Source organism: Pristiophorus japonicus, chromosome 1 (genome assembly GCF_044704955.1).
Source record: "Pristiophorus japonicus isolate sPriJap1 chromosome 1, sPriJap1.hap1, whole genome shotgun sequence".
NCBI classification, from domain to species: domain Eukaryota; kingdom Metazoa; phylum Chordata; class Chondrichthyes; family Pristiophoridae; genus Pristiophorus; species Pristiophorus japonicus.
In genome coordinates, this window is record NC_091977.1 from 152,365,418 (window position 1) to 152,382,019 (window position 16,602).

Genomic DNA, 16,602 nt, shown 5'->3' on the forward strand with positions numbered 1-16,602 from the left:
AATCATAGTGATATTATTTAAAGTGAACATACTATATACAAAATAAAGCCACATACTTGATACCTTGAACCATAAAAATCCCATAAGGAAGACAAAGCCAATCAAAATGTTACCAAGTAAATGAAAACTGTAGAAATAAAGCGCGACAACTTTAACCACACGTAAAGCCAAATTACGATGGTTCTCCTTTTCTTGCCATTTAACATTCTTCAGCAGAGATAAATCTACTAGGGCTGAAGAATTGGACCTCACCATATTATCTTGCAACCACACTCTGGAATACAGAAAATAAGGCTGGCAGCATGAAAAAAATCTCCAACATCGTGGAGCAAGTTTGCTATTAAAAGTTCAGGTGCTAATCAAAAAAACAAAATTATGAAAAAACAATTCAACAAATTATTTATTTTCAGGTAATCAAGTAACAGGGGAGTTGGGAGGAGAGAGAAAAGTCATAACTATAAACTCACTTTCCTTCCTTAGTCTAGTTTGCCTTGATGCTGTATTGTGTCAGAAAATGATATTCCAAAAGGAGAACCATACTGTGAATAGCAGGAGCTTCATTTACATGACATTAAAAACCACAAATCATGGGCACCGTTACAATTTAGCAAAGATTTCTTGTGATTTTTAAATTGAGATTTTCACCAATTCAGTAGTTTAATCTTAGTAACAGAGTGCATTTGATTACAGTGCTTCTAACATGCACTACAGAAATTCATAACTTGTACTTCATGACTATTTACCGTACCATGGCATCTTAATCTCCACATTTAGGTAGCATTTTGCAACAAAGTAGAATATATAATTCTAGTAATCTGTAGCACAGCAGCGTGCAATGTGTACTGTACTAGAACTGCTCCAAATCCTTTATAGAAGCCAAAGATACCTTCTTCTTTCTTGATTACATTAATACAGTCTCTCATTCCTTCATACTGAGTGTTAATAGGAAGCACTTCAAACCCGTGGTCTGTGTTGTCAATGATGGTGCGGGTTCCTTGAATATGAAGGCGGTGAAGTACTGTTTCTAATGGATAAACCAAAACATCAGCACAAAGATTTGCAACAAAACTAGCAATAAGTTCAGGGAAGTAAGCATCCAGCACAGTTTGTACAGAACTAGAAGCATCAGCCGGGTGCTGATGTGGTGTCTTTCTCCGTAGAAGAAAGAGAATAAATTTCTGGATGATGGCACTGATGATATAATGGAGCACGCCATGCAAGACAGTTGGAATGACTAAAACTCCAAGAGGAAGCAGGCGCTTGCTATGAGGGACACCCATTCCTACCAGTCTGCATACACCTTCCTTCACACAATCCAGTATTCCTGGATTGTCTTTTATGATCTCACTCTGGAAATAGAATAGACAATGAATTAGTCATTATTAAAATATACACACTTATATTTTATATTAAATATGCCAATATAATTAGTTGAATTTTTTTTATCTTTATTTGTAATCCAGTACATTTTAATTACATTTGGATTAACTGTATTAAGGTTGAGGGGGGGGGGGCAATTTGTAGAACCAACAGCAAATAAAACCAAGAGACAATTTTAAAAGGCTTTCATGCATTAATTTTCTTTGTACTGTATCTTGTTTGGCAAGGCAGGGCCTCTATACAGAGCCTGTAAGAAGAAAAATCAATTTCATAGAATGGTTACAGCACAGGAGGCCGCCATTTGGCCCGTGCCGGCTCTCTGCAAGAGCACTTCAACCTAGTCCCATTCCCTGTCGTCCTGCAATTTTTTTTCCTACCGGTACCCATCAGTTCCCTTTTGAAAGCCTGCCTCCACCAGGGCGTCGGGCAGGGCATTCCAGATTCTAATCACTCGCTGCGTAAAAAAGCTTTTCCTAATTTCGCCTTTGGTTCTTCTGCCAATCACCTTAAATCTGTGTCCTCTGGTTGATAGCGATAGAGAAGTCAATCATTATCCTCCACACTGTTCTCTATACTTCCACCAATGGGAATAGTTTCTCTCTATCTACTCTGTCTAGATGCATCATGATTTTGAACACTTCTATCGAATCTCCTCTCAACCATCTCTGCTCCAAGGAAAACAACCCCAGCTTCTCCAGTCTATCCACATAACTGAAGTCCCTAATCCCTGAAACCATTCTCATAAATCTTTTCTGCACCCTAAGGCTTTCACATCCTCCCTAAAGTGTGGTGCCCAGAATTGAACAGAATATTCCAATTGAGGCTGAACCAGTGTTTTATAAAGGTTCATCATAAGTTCCTTGCTTTTGTACTTTATGCCTTTATTTATGAAGCCTGGGATCTCGTATGCTTTTTTAACCGCTTTCTCAACCTGCCCTGCCACCTTCAATGACTGGTGTACATATACCCCCAGGTCCCTCTGTTCATGCACTCCCTTTATGATTATACCCTTTACTTCATATTGCCTCTCTTCTTTCTTCATACCAAAATGTATCACTTTGCACTATTCTGTGTTAAATGTTTTCTGCCACGTGTCCACCCATTTCACCAACCTGTCTATGTCCTCTTGATGTCCATCACTATCCTCCTCACTGTTCACTATACTACCAAGTTTTGTGTCACCTGCAAATTGTAAAATTGTGCCCTGTACACCAAAGTCCAGGCCATTACTATACATCAATAAACGCAGTGGTCCTAGTACCATCCACTGCGGAACACCACTGTATACCTTCCTCCAGTCCAACAAACAATCATTTACCACTATTCTGTTTCCTGTCACATAGCCAATTTCATATCCATGCTGCCACTGTCCCTTTTATTCCATGGGCTTCAACATTGTTGGTATGCCTATTATGTGGCTCTTTTGGAAGTCCATGTACACCCATCAACCTCATTGCCCTCATCAACCCTTGCTGTTACCTCATTAAAAAACTCAATCAAGTTAGTTAAACACAATTTGCCTTTAACAAATCTGTGCTGGCTTTCCTTAATTAATCCACACTTGTCCAAGTGATTGTTAATTATGTCCAATTATCGTTTCTAAAGCTTCCCACTACTGACTGACCTGTAGTTGCTGGGTTTATCCTTACACCTTTTTTGAATAAGGGTGTAATATTTGCAATTCTCCAGTCCTTTGGCACCAGCCCCGTATCCAAGGAGGATTGGAAGATTATGGCCAGTACCTCTGCGATTTCCACCTTTACTTCCCTCAGCATTCTAGGTTGCATCCCATCCGGTGCTGGTGACTTATCTACTTTTAAGTACAGCAAATCTTTCTATTACCTCCTCTATCAATTTTTATCCTATCCAGTATCACCACTATCTCCTCTTTCACTATGACTTTGGCAGCATCTTTTTCCTTGGTGAGGACAGATGCAAAGTACTCATTTAGTACCTCAGCCATGCACCCTCTGCTTCCATGCATAGGTCTCATTTTTGGTCCCTAATCAGCCCCACCCTGCCTCTTACTACCCGTTTACTTTTATATGCCTAGAGAAGACTTGAATTCTCTTTTATGTTAGCTGCCAATCTATTCTCGTACTCTCTCTTTGCTTCTCATTTTCTTTTTCACTTCCCCTCTGAATTTTCTATAATCAGCCTGATTCTCACTTTTATTCTCAACCTGACATCTGTCATATGCGCTCTTTTTTTGCTTCATCTTACTCGATCTCGTTCATTATCCAGGGAGCTCTGACTTTGGTTGCCTTGTGGGAATGAACTCTCTCTTTAAAGGCAGCCCATTGCTCCATTACAGTTTTGCCTGCCAACCTTTGATTCCAATTTACTCGGGTCAGATCCATTCTCAACTCACTATTTATGTATTAAAAGTCTTGCTTTTAGCACACACTTCCTGTTGTCATACTTACTTCCTGCATTATAATTTTGCTATGGTTTAATCATGTCTAGGGTAACTCTTGGAATTGCTTTAAAACTGAAATGTTTGTATTGGTTTGACCCATCAGACCTGCAAACACCAGGTGGTGCTGCAGCTATTGCAAGCTGCATCTCCCAGGTGGCACTGCAGGTACATTTTTCTTATAGATTTATTAAACTGCTAGATAAAGTCCTGTGAAAATGCACAAGACACCAAAGACACTGACGATATTGTTATTTGATAGGAACAGAAGGATAAAATAGTACCATGGCAAATGCATCACTGTAAGCCACTATAGAAATAATATAAAAAAGCAGTTGAAAAATGATGGGACAGCTGAGACCCGTTGCCTGCAATTTCTGTGCCATGTGGGAACTTCAGGGTGCTTCATATATCTAGAAAACCACGTGTGCAGGAGGTGCCTCCAGTTGCTCGAACTCAACCTCAGAGTTTCTGAGATGGAGGAGTAGTTGAAATCACTGCAAGGCATACAGGGGGCTGGGAATTTCCTGGAGCGCAAGTTCCAGAAGGTGCTCACCCCACAGCTGCAGAGAGTTTAAGAAGATAGCAAGTGGGTGGCGGTCACTGGGTATGAAGAGGCAGGCAGTGCAGGAATCCTCTGGCTGTGCGGCATTCTTCAACCAGCTTTCAATGCTGAATATCAGTGAGGGTGACAACACCTCGGGGGAGAAACATAGAAAATAGGTGCAGGGGTAGGCCATTCGGCCCTTCTAGCCTGCACCGCCATTCAATGAGTTCATGGCTGAACATGCAACTTCAGTACCCCCTTCCTGCTTTCTCGCCATACCCCTTGATCCCCCTAGTAGTAAGGACTACATCTAACTCCTTTTTGAATATATTTAGTGAATTGGCCTCAACAACTTTCTGTGGTAGAGAATTCCACAGGTTCACCACTCTCTGCGTGAAGTTTCTCCTCATCTCGGTCCTAAATGGCTTACCCCTTATCCTTAGACTGTGACCCCTGGTTCTGGACTTCCCCAACATTGGGAGCATTCTTCCTGCATCTAACCTGTCTAAACCCATCAGAATTTTAAACATTTCTATGAGGTCCCCTCTCATTCTTCTGAACTCCAGTGAATACAAGCCCAGTTGATCCAGTCTTTCTAGATAGGTCAGTCCCGCCATCCCGAGAATCAGTCTGGTGAACCTTCGCTGCACTCCCTCAATAGCAAGAATGTCCTTCCTCAAGTTAGGAGACCAAAACTGTACACAATACTCCCAAGTGTGGCCTCACCAAGGCCCTGTACAACTGTAGCAACACCTCCCTGCCCCTGTACTCAAATCCCCTCGCTATGAAGGCCAATATGCCATTTGCTTTCTTAACCGCCTGCTGTACCTGCATGCCAACCTTCAATGACTGATGTACCATGATACCCAGGTCTCGTTGCACCTCCCCTTTTCCTAATCTGTCACCAGATAATAGTCTGTCTCTGTTTTTACCACCAAAGTGGATAACCTCACATTTATACTTCATCTGCCATGCATTTGCCCACTCACCTAACCTATCCAAGTCGCTCTGCAGCCTCATAGCATCCTCCTCGCAGCAGCTCACACTGCCACCAAACTTAGTGTCATCCGCAAATTTGGAGATACTACATTTAATCCCCTCGTCTAAATCATTAATGTACAGTGTAAACAGCTGGGGCTCCAGCACAGAACCTTGCGGTACCCCACTGGTCACCGCCTGTCATTCTGAAAAGTACCCATTTACTCCTACTCTTTGCTTCCTGTCTGACAACCAGTTCTCAATCCATGTCAGCACACTACCCCCAATCCCATGTGCTTTAACTTTGCACATTAATCTCTTGTGTGGGACCTTGTCGAAAGCCTTCTGAAAGTCTAAATATACCACATCAACTGGTTCTCCATTGTCCACTCTACTGGAAACATCCTCAAAAAATTCCAGAAGATTTGTCAAGCATGATTTCCCTTTCACAAATCCATGCTGACTTGGACCCATCATGTCACCTCTTTCCAAATGCGCTGCTATGACATCCTTAATAATTGATTCGATCATCTTACCCACTACCGATGTCAGGCTGACCGGTCTATAATTCACTGTTTTCTCTCTCCCTCCTTTTTTTAAAAAGTGGGGTTACATTGGCTACCCTCCACTCCATAGGAACTGATCCAGAGTCAATGGAGTGTTGGAAAATGACTGTCAATGCATCCGCTATTTCCAAGGCCACCTCCTTAAGTACTCTGGGATGCAGTCCATCAGGCCCTGGGGATTTATCGGCCTTCAATCCCATCAATTTCCCCAACACAATTTCCCGACTAATAAGGATTTCCCTCAGTTCCTCCTCCTTACTAGACCCTCTGACCCCTTTTATATCTGGAAGGTTGTTAGTGTCCTCCTTAGTGAATACCGAACCAAAGTAATTGTTCAACTGGTCCGCCATTTCTTTGTTCCCCGTTATGACTTCCCCTGATTCTGACTGCAGGGGACCTACGTTTGTCTTTACTAACCTTTTTCTCTTTACATATCTATAGAAACTTTTGCAATCCGTCTTAATGTTCCCTGCAAGCTTCTTCTTGTACTCCATTTTCCCTGCCCTAATCAAACCATTTGTCCTCCTCTGCTGAGTTCTAAATTTCTCCCAGTCTCCGGGTTCGCTGTTATTTCCGGCCAATTTGTATGCCACTTCCTTGGCTTTAATACTATCCCTGATTTCCCTTGATAGCCACGGTTGAGCCACCTTCTCTTTTATTTTTATGCCAGACAGGAATGTACAATTGTTGTAGTTCGTTCATTGCCCATCCACAGTCAACCCCTTAAGTATCATTCGCCAATCTATCCTAGCCAATTCACACCTCATGCCTTCAAAGTTACCCTTCTTTCTGGACCATGGTCTCTGAATTAACTTTCATTCTCCATCCTAATGCAGAATTCCACCATATTATGGTCACTCCTCCCCAAGGGGCCTCGCACAAAGAGATTGCTAATTAATCCTCTCTCATTATACAACACCCAGTCTAAGATGGCCTCCCCACGAGTTGGTTCCTCGACATATTGGTCTAGAAAACCATCCCTTATGCACTCCAGGAAATCCTCCTCCACCGTATTGCTTCCAGTTTGGTTAGCCCAATCTATGTGCATATTAAAGTCACCCATTATAACTGCTGCACCCTTATTGCATGCACCCCCAATTTCCTGTTTGATGCCCTCCCCAACATCACTACTACTGTTTGGAGGTCTGTACACAACTCCCACTAACATTTTTTGCCCTTTGGTGTTCTGCAGCTCTACCCATATAGATTCCACATCATCCAAGCTAATGTCCTTCCTAACTATTGCATTAATCTCCTCTTTAACCAGCAATGCTGCCCCATCTCCTTTTCCTTTTATTCTATCCTTCCTGAATGTTGAATACCCCTGGATGTTGAGTTCCCAGCCCTGATCATCCTGGAGCCACGTCTCCGTAATCCCAATCAAATCATATTTGTTAACATCTATTTGCACAGTTAATTCATCCACCTTATTACGGATACTCCATGCATTAAGACACAAAGTCTTCAGGCTTGTTTTTTTAACACCCTTTGTCCTTTTAGAATTTTGCTGTACAGTGGTCCTTTTTGTTCTTTGCCTTGGGTTTCTCTGCCCTCCACTTTTACTCATCTCCTTTCTGTCTTTTGCTTTTGTCTCCTTTTTGTTTCCCTCTATCTTCCTGCATTGGTTCCCATCCCCCTGCCATATTAGTTTAACTCCTCCCCAACAGCACTAGCAAACACTCCCCCTAGGACATTGGTTCCGGTCCTGCCCAGGTGCAGACTGTCCGGTTTGTACTGGTCCCACCTCCCCCAGAACCGGTTCCAATGCCCCAGGAATTTGAATCCCTCCCTGCTGCACCACCGCTGAAGCCACGTATTCATCTGCGCTATCCTGCGATTCCTACTCTGACTAGCACGTGGCACTGGTAGCAATCCCGAGATTACTACTTTTGAGGTCCTACTTTTTAATTTAGCTCCTAGCTCCTTAAATTCGTTTCGTCGGACCTCATCCCTTTTTTTTAACCTATGTCGTTGGTACCAATGTGCACCACGAGAACTGGCTGTTCTCCCTCCCTTTTTAGAATGTCCTGCACCCGCTCCGAGACATCCGTGACCCTTGCACCAGGGAGGCAACATACCATCCTGGAATCTCGGTTGTGGCCGCAGAAATGCCTATCTATTCCCCTTACAATTGAATCCCCTATCACTATCGCTCTCCCACTCTTTTTCCTGCCCTCCTGTGCAACAGAGCCAGCCACGGTGCCATGAACTTGGCTGCTGCTGCCCTCCCCTGATGAGTCATCCCCCTCAACAGTACTCAAAGCAGTGTAAGGAAGGTAGTGCAGGGGGATGACCACAGGGGACCCCTGCACTACCTTCCTTGCACTGCTCTTCCTGCTGGTCTTCTATTCCCCATCTGGCTGTGGACCCTTCACCTGCGGTACGACCAACTCGCTACACGTGCTACTCACGTCATTCTCAGCATCGTGGATGCTCCAGAGTGAATCCACCCTCAGCTCCAACTCCGCAACGCGGTCCGTCAGGAGCTGGAGGCGGATACACTTCCTGCACACGTAGTCGTCAGGGACACTGGAGTCATCCCCAAGTTCCCACATGGTACAGGAGGAGCATAACACGTGACCGAGCTGTCCTGCCATGACTTAACCCTTCGATAGGCAACAACAATGTTAAAGTTTACTCACTGTTATTGAAGAGAAAAAAGAAAAACTACTCACCAATCACCAGCCAATCACTTACTCCCTTGGCTGTGACGTCACCTTTCTGTTTCTTTCTACTTTTTTGCCATCTCCCTGTAGCTGCACAAGTACACCTTTTATAGGCCTCACCAACGGACCTCCTCGACGCTGCTCCCGACTGCCGCCGACGCTGGGCCCTGGACTCCCTGCTGTGCCTTTTATAGGCCTCACCAACGGACCTCCTCGACGCTGCTCCCGACTGCCGCCCTGCCGACGCTGGGCCCTGGACTCCCTGCTGTGCCTTTTATAGGCCTCACCAACGCATCTCCTCGACGCTGCTCCCAACTGCCGCCGACACTGCTCCCCGGACTCCCTGCTGTGCCTTTTATAGGCCTCTCCAACGGACTCCCGCCGACACTGGGCCTGGACTCCCTGCTGTGCCTTTTATAGGCCTCACCAACGAACTCCCAACGCCTCTCCACGCACCTCTCGCCCACGCACCACGCACCTCGGGAGTGCAGTCTAGAACACATCCACAGCATCGTGGGGCAAATGACTGTTCGGCAGGGGCGGGGGGCACAACAAAGTGTAGAAATGCAGTGGTCATAGGGAATTCAATAGTCTGGGGAATAGACAGGCATGTATGCAACTGCTGGTGCAAACTCTGAAAGTAGGCTAGTGAGTTTTTTTGTATTGACAAATAAAAGGACACTATCCATTATATTAATACAAAAGTCTGTTAATGAGAATATCTCTATGACAACTTGGCATTCTGTGTCTGAATGGATCCATTAAAGAGCCACCGTCTCATGAAAAAGTCCCGCATGGTGTGTTGCCTCCCTAGTGCCAGGATAAGACCACCACCGAGAGGGTACAGAACATTTTTTTTTAGGGGGGGGGGGGCGAGAATAGAGTTGAGGTGAAGGGGAACAGTCAGAAGTCGTGGTCCTTGTAGGAACCAAAGACATAGGAAGGAAAAGGGTTGAGCACATGCAGTCAGAGTTTCAGGAGCTGGGAGGAAATTAAAACACAGAACCTCAAAAGGTTTTAATCTCTGGATTACTCCCAATGCCATGCTCTAGCGAGTATAGGAATAGTAGGATAAAACAGGTTAAGAGAGTGGCTGGAGAAATGGTGAAGGAGGGAGGGCTTCAGATTCCTGGGGCCCGATCACCTTTCACCAATTTTGATGGCCCAGGTATTGAAAAAGATTAGATAGCCAAAAGTGTAAAAATAGATACAAATAATAGATTTAGATAAAAGTTAACATTATGGTAATATTCTGTAACAGAAGGATTAAAATGAAAGTATAAATATTAATGAACAGAATGTAAACAATTTGAGTGTAAGAGTTGAAAACCTGTCTATAAAGGATAAAGACCGATTAGTAACTAATAAAATAATATTTTATTTATACATGTGGACAGTGACATCTGATGGAGAAACTAGGAAGCTTAGCAAAGAAAAGTGGTAAAGTCAAGTGACAAAATCTAAAAACAATCAAAAGATTTGGGAAAGAAAGACTTGCATTTATATAGTGCCTTTCACAACCACCAGACATCCCAAAGTGTGTTTTGCAGCCAATGAAGTACTTTTTGAAGTGTATTCATTGTTGTAATGTAGGAAACGTGGTAGCCTATTTACACACAGCAGCTTCCACAAACAGCAATGTGATAATGACCAAATAATTTTTTTTTTTGACAGGCAATTAATTCTTTTCAGAACAGCACATATGTTAGATCTGGGCTATTCCCTTGCAACACATCAGTTGCATCAGATCAGTGCAATATAGGACAGATCTGATCAGAGACCAAACCAATGTTCATGATCTTTTGTAAGGAGAACTTGCAGATGCTTCAAGAGTATTGGCTGGCCTAGGCTCAGGTTTAAAGACATTTGTAAGGGGGACTTGAAAACTTTTATCAATACCACAAGCCATCTAACAGCCCCCCCCCCCCCCACCCCACCGCCACACTGGAAATCTGTGTTCAACACAGGATGCACAACTGTGAAGAGTTTACAATGCAAAATAGATAGCTTGAAAATATAGTTTAAAAACTTAGTGAACTGTTACTGTAAAGTAATATGTTGCAATTTTTACAAAGACTCACGGCACAATTAACTGCTTCTCTAACTCTATCTTATTCACGGAGCAAGATGGCCGCTGGGAGGCCCACTAATCAACTCCCACCCTCTACCCCAGTGGGCCACTGACGCTCCCAATGCCCCTCCCCAGCCAAGCCTCAGACCACCTACCATCAAGAGCGCTACTCAGCGCCGAGCCTGCGGCCAACATCTTGCCGTAGGCAACTAGGCCCATACATAGAAACATAGAAAATAGGTGCAAGAGCAGGCCATTCAGCCCTTCTAGCCTGCACCGCCATTCAATGAGTTCATGGCTGAACATGAAACTTCAGTACCCCCTTCCTGCTTTCTCGCCATAACCCTTGATCCCCCGAGTAGTAAGGACTTCATCTAACTCCCTTTTGAATATATTTAGTGAATTGGCCTCAACTACTTTCTGTGGTAGAGAATTCCACAGTTTCTCCTCATCTGGGTCCTAAATGGCTTACCCCTTATCCTCAGACTGTGACCCCTGGTTCTGGACTTCCCCAACATTGAGAACATTCTTCCTGCATCTAACCTGTCTAAACCCGTCAGAATTTTAAACGTTTCTATGAGGTCCCCTCTCATTCTTCTGAACTCCAGTGAATACAAGCCCAGTTCATCCAGTCTTTCTTGATAGGTCAGTCCCGCCATCCCGGGAATCAGTCTGGTGAATCTTCGCTGCACTCCCTCAATAGCAAGAATGTCCTTCCTCAAGTTAGGAGACCAAAACTGTACACAATACTCCAGGTGTGGCCTCACCAAGGCCCTGTACAACTGTAGCAACACCTCCCTGCCCCTGTACTCAAATCCCCTCGCTATGAAGGCCAACATGCCATTTGCTTTCTTAACCGCCTGCTGTACCTGCATGCCAACCGTCAATGACTGATGTACCATGACACCCAGGTCTCGTTGCACCTTCCCTTTTCCTAATCTGTCACCATTCAGATAATAGTCTGTCTCTCTGTTTTTACCACCAAAGTGGATAACCTCACATTTATCCACATTATACTTCATCTGCCATGCATTTGCCCACTCACCTAACCTATCCAAGTCACTCTGCAGCCTAATAGCATCCTCCTCGCAGCTCACACTGCCACCCAACTTAGTGTCATGTCACAGTACATGGTCTCCAGTCATCTTGGACCCAGACCTTGCTCAGCTAAGCCCGTGTGGTAGCCAGTGTGCAACGACCACCCCATGTTAAAAGAACTCACGCACAGGCATCTTCCACTCCTCAACATGAAGCTCGGGACTTGACCACCTAAGGACTCATGTTAAGAGTGCAAGCAAGTCTTCCTCGATTCCGAGGGACTGCCTATGATGATGATGATATTCACGGAGATAGGTCATGGTATTACAGAAATAGACAATCAGCTTACTCAATCAATGCAATTTTAGATTAGATTTAGATTTTTTTTAAATCAGAGGCAAATTTACCAATAGGACAATCATTGGAAGACTGAAATGGATTGGGGCAATTTCTTACAACAGTGTAAAGTACGATAAAAAAAATTACTTATGAATTATGGATGAACTGAATAGTAGAATCCATGTATGAAACATCATAATAGGAATCATTCAACAAATTTGATTTATTCCTTATTTATCAAACAGTGATAATAATATTCCTCATCTATCTACCTATTCGTCAACCAGCTTAGTTACATGGGAAACCTATTTTACTATGTATTTTCAGGCGTGCACATTTTTTGCCTTCCTTCAATCTGTAAGTAGACTGTACAGTTCATAGCTTTACCAGTTTTTCTTTTAAAAGCCTTTGGTAGAATGCAATTTAGAGTATGAGCTGTAAAGACTGTCACAATCAAATACTCTGATTAGGACCCAGTGATCCTGCAGGCACTTTTGATGGTTAACATGTTAAAACTAAATACAGACACAATGGATTGAAGGTGCTGTAAACTTTGATAGATTTATGGTTATAATCACAGTGAATGATCAACGACTGTGACATCATTCCCCAAAGTTCCAAGTGCTGCTTAACAGTTGACTACTGGGAAATATAATTTACATACAAGGTAGCAATTTACTTCACTCAATATAATCCATGAATTTTGTTAATACGCAGAATGAAAATTTACCTGCACAGTCTCGATTAAACCAGCTGAGTAAAAAGGCATTGCCACTACACAGGTCAACCTGTAGGAAATAAGTTTTTTTTTTAAATAAGTTGTGTTTTTCTTTTCAGTCTATGTAAAATTACCAAAGTTCATGACCACATTTAAATTCCCCCCAAAATTGCCACCTATTTCAAACTATCCACTGCAATTTCAAGAATGACAAAGTTATAAGATAGTCAGGGAAATGGCACAGATTTAATTAGCTATTAAGTCCACTGCACCAACCATTTTAAAAAGGGAATATCACTTTGGATGGCGCATAGATGGGCATTGGAAGATTTAAGTTTCTACTTTACACGAATGGCAGTTTCAGAAGCTCAAACTAGTCAAATTCACGGAAAATACCAAACTAAGAAGGGCTATTGAATCTGAGGAGTCAGCTTGGGAATTATTAAATAATAGACAAAGTAGGTAAATGAATAGAAGACGACAAATTAAATTTATTCCGGACAACTGTAAAGTACTGCACATGGGAAGAAAAAAAAAAAATGTGCTCTTTGAAATAGCTAAAGATGAAAATGAAAGCGATTTTGGAGTTTTCGTAGACTTGATGCTTAACAATGTCCAATTACTGTGAAGCAGCAATGAACAAAGCAAACAGAATACTGAATATATCTAGAACAGTACAGTACAAGTCAGAAGAAGTCATGCTCAAACAACTTGTGTACTCTGCCCAATTCTTGTCTCCGAGACACAAGTGACATTTAAGCTCTGGAGGCAGTTCAGTCATGAAACTGATTCCTAGTGCCAAAGAACTACTCTGAGGAAACACCATCAGAACAAGAGTTGTTTTTAGTTTTGGAAGGTGGTGACATTATTGAGGTTGGGCAGATAGTAAATGGTACAGAAGAGGCAAATTCAGAATATTACTTGAAATTAAGCCATGATTATAGAACACAAGGACATAGGTTTAAATTAGTAAAAGGCAAATTTAGATCCCATTCAGAAAGGTCTTCACAGAAGGATGACCAATATATAGATTATGTATGTTCTATTCTATGATTATAAGAACATAAGAAATAGGAGAAGGCCATATGGCCCTCGAGCCTGCTCCGCCATTTAATACGATCATGGCTGATCCGATCATGGACTCAGGTCCACTTCCCTGCCCGCTCTCCATAACCCCTTATTCCCTTATCGTTTAAGAAACTGTCTATTTCTGCCTTAAATTTATTCAATGTCCCAGCTTCCACAGTTCTCCGAGGCAGCGAATTTCACAAATCCATAACCCTGGGAAGAAATAATTTCTCCTCATCTCAGTTTTAAATGGGCGGCCCCTTATTCCAAGATTATTCTTAGGGTTTAATTAAGAGGGGGAACATAGAGTACGAGAGGAAACTTGCAGGGAACATAAAAACTGACTGCAAAAGCTTCTATAAATATGTGAAGAGAAAAAGATTAGTGAAGACAAATGTAGGTCCCTTGCAGTCAGATTCAGGTGAATTTATAACGGGGAACAAAGAAATGGCAGACCAATTGAACAAATACTTCAGTTCTGTCTTCACGAAGGAAGGCACAAAGAACCTTCCGAATGTACTAGGGGTCTAGCGAGAAGGAGGAACTGAAGGATATCCTTATTAGGTGGGAAATTGTGTTAGGGAAATTGATGGGATTGAAGGCCGATAAATCCCCGGGGCCTGATAGTCTGCATCCCAGAGTACTTAAGGAAGTGGCCCAAGAAATAGTGGATGCATTGGTGATCATTTTCCAACAGTCTATCGACTCGATCAGTTCCTATGGACTGGAGGGTAGCTAATGTAATACCACTTTTTTAAAAAGGAGGGAGAGAGAAAACGGGTAATTATAGACCGGTTAGCCTGACATCAGTAGTGGTGAAAATGTTGGAATCAATCATTAAGGATGAAATAGCAGTGCACTTGGAAAGCAGTGACAGGATCGGTCCAAGTCAACATGGATTTATGAAAGGGAAATCGTGCTTGACGAATCTTCTGGAATTTTTTTGAGGATGTAACTAGCAGAGTGGACAAGGGAGAACCAGTGGATGTAGTGTATTTGGACTTTCAAAAGGCTTTTGACAAGGTCCCGCACGAGAGATTGGTGTGCAAAATCAAAGCGCATGGTATTGGGGGTAATGTACTGACATTTGATAGAGAACTGGTTGGCAGACAGGAAGCAGAGAGTCAGGATAAATGGGTCCTTTTCAGAATGGCAGGCAGTGACTGGTGGAGTGCCGCAGGGCTCAGTGCTGGGACCCCAGCTCTTTACAATATACATTAACGATTTAGATGAAGGAATTGAGTGTAATATCTCCAAGTTTGCAGATGACACTAAACTGGGTGGCGGTGTGAGCTGTGAGGAGGATGCTAAGAGGCTGCAGGGTGACTTGGACAGGTTAGGTGAGTGGGCAAATCATGGCAGGTGCAGTATAATGTGGATAAATGTGAGGTTATCCATTTTGGGGGCAAAAACACGAAGGCAGATTATCTGAATGGTGGCAGATTAGTAAAAGGGGAGGTGCAACGAGACCTAGGTGTCATGGTTCATCAGTCATTGAAAGTTGGCATACAAGTACAGCAGGCAGTGAAGGCGGCAAATGGTATGTTGGCCTTCATAGCTAGGGGATTTGAGTATAGGAGCAGGGAGGTCTTACTGCAGTTGTATAGGGCCTTAGTGAGGCCTCACCTGGAGTATTGTGTTAGTTTTGGTCTCCTAACCTGAGGAAGGACATTCTTGCTATTGAGGGAATGCAGCGAAGGTTCACCAGACTGATTCCAGGGATGGCTGGACTGACATGTGAGGAGAGACTGGATCAACTGGGCCTTTATTCACTGGAGTTTAGAAGCATGAGAGGGGATCTCATAGAAACGTATAAGATTCTGACGGGACTGGACAGGTTAGATGCGGGAAGAACGTTCCCGATGTTGGGGAAGTCCAGAACCAGGGGACATAGTCTTAGGATAAGGGGTAGGCCATTTAGGACTGAGATGAGGAGAAACTTCTTCACTCAGAGAGTTGTTAACCTGTGGAATTCCCTGCCGCAGAGAGTTGTTGATGCCAGTTCATTGGATATATTCAAGAGGGAGTTCGATATGGCCCTTACGGCTAAGGGGATCAAGGGGTATGGAGAGAAAGCAGGAAAGGGGTACTGAGGGAATGATCAGCCATGATCTTATTGAATGGCGGTGCAGGCTCGAAGGGCCGAATGGCCTACTCCTGCACCTAGTTTCTATGTCATCTAGTTCTAGTCTTCCCTCTCAGCTGAAACATCCTCTCTGCATCCACCTTGTCAAGCCCCCTCATAATCTTATACATTTCGATAAGATCACCTCTCATTCTTCTGAATTCCAATGAGCAGAGGCCCAACCTACTCAACCTTTCCTCCTAAGTTAACCCCCTCATCTCTGGAATCAACCTAGTGAACCTTCTCTAAACTGCCTCCAGAAGAAGTATATCCTTTCGTAAATATGGAAACCAAAATTGCACGCGGTATTCCAGGTGTGGTCTCACCAATACCCTGTACAACTGTAGCAAGACTTCCCTGCTTTTATACTCCATCCCCTTTGCAATAAAAGCCAAGATTCCATTGGCCTTCCTGATCACTTGCTGTACCTGCATACTAACCTTTTAAAATAAAATATGGACTGATGTACCATGTGAAACAAAAACTTTGGAATTATTTGAATAATTGGATGTGGTGATACATCAAGTGTAAGGACTTGCTGGACGGAAGAGCTAAGATGGGCTGAATATTTGAGAAACCAATGTTAATTGCCAAACCTGACAGACATCACCATGGTTGAAGAGTGGAATAAGCAGTGATTAAGAAATGCAGAGTATGAAACTAATGCAAACAGTCCAAAAATTAGCAAGC

General features: G+C 43.2%; 1 protein-coding gene across 4 annotated transcripts in view; it reads right to left on the reverse strand.

Annotated features, from left to right (window-relative positions):
* Window positions 1-387: 387 nt before the first annotated feature.
* The window catches only part of slc25a46 (solute carrier family 25 member 46), a 60,006-nt gene continuing 43,791 nt past the window's right edge, over window positions 388-16,602 (reverse strand). For 3 of the 4 annotated variants that reach the window (XM_070883995.1, XM_070883990.1, XM_070883983.1), the window contains 2 exons: window positions 12,732-12,789; window positions 388-1,349 (listed from right to left, as the gene is read on the reverse strand). In XM_070883995.1, coding sequence (XP_070740096.1) covers window positions 771-1,349; window positions 12,732-12,789 — 637 coding nt within the window. In that variant the 3' untranslated portion in view covers window positions 388-770. The remainder of the gene's footprint in view (window positions 1,350-12,731; window positions 12,790-16,602) is intronic. The other variant, XM_070884000.1, reaches the window with a different exon arrangement.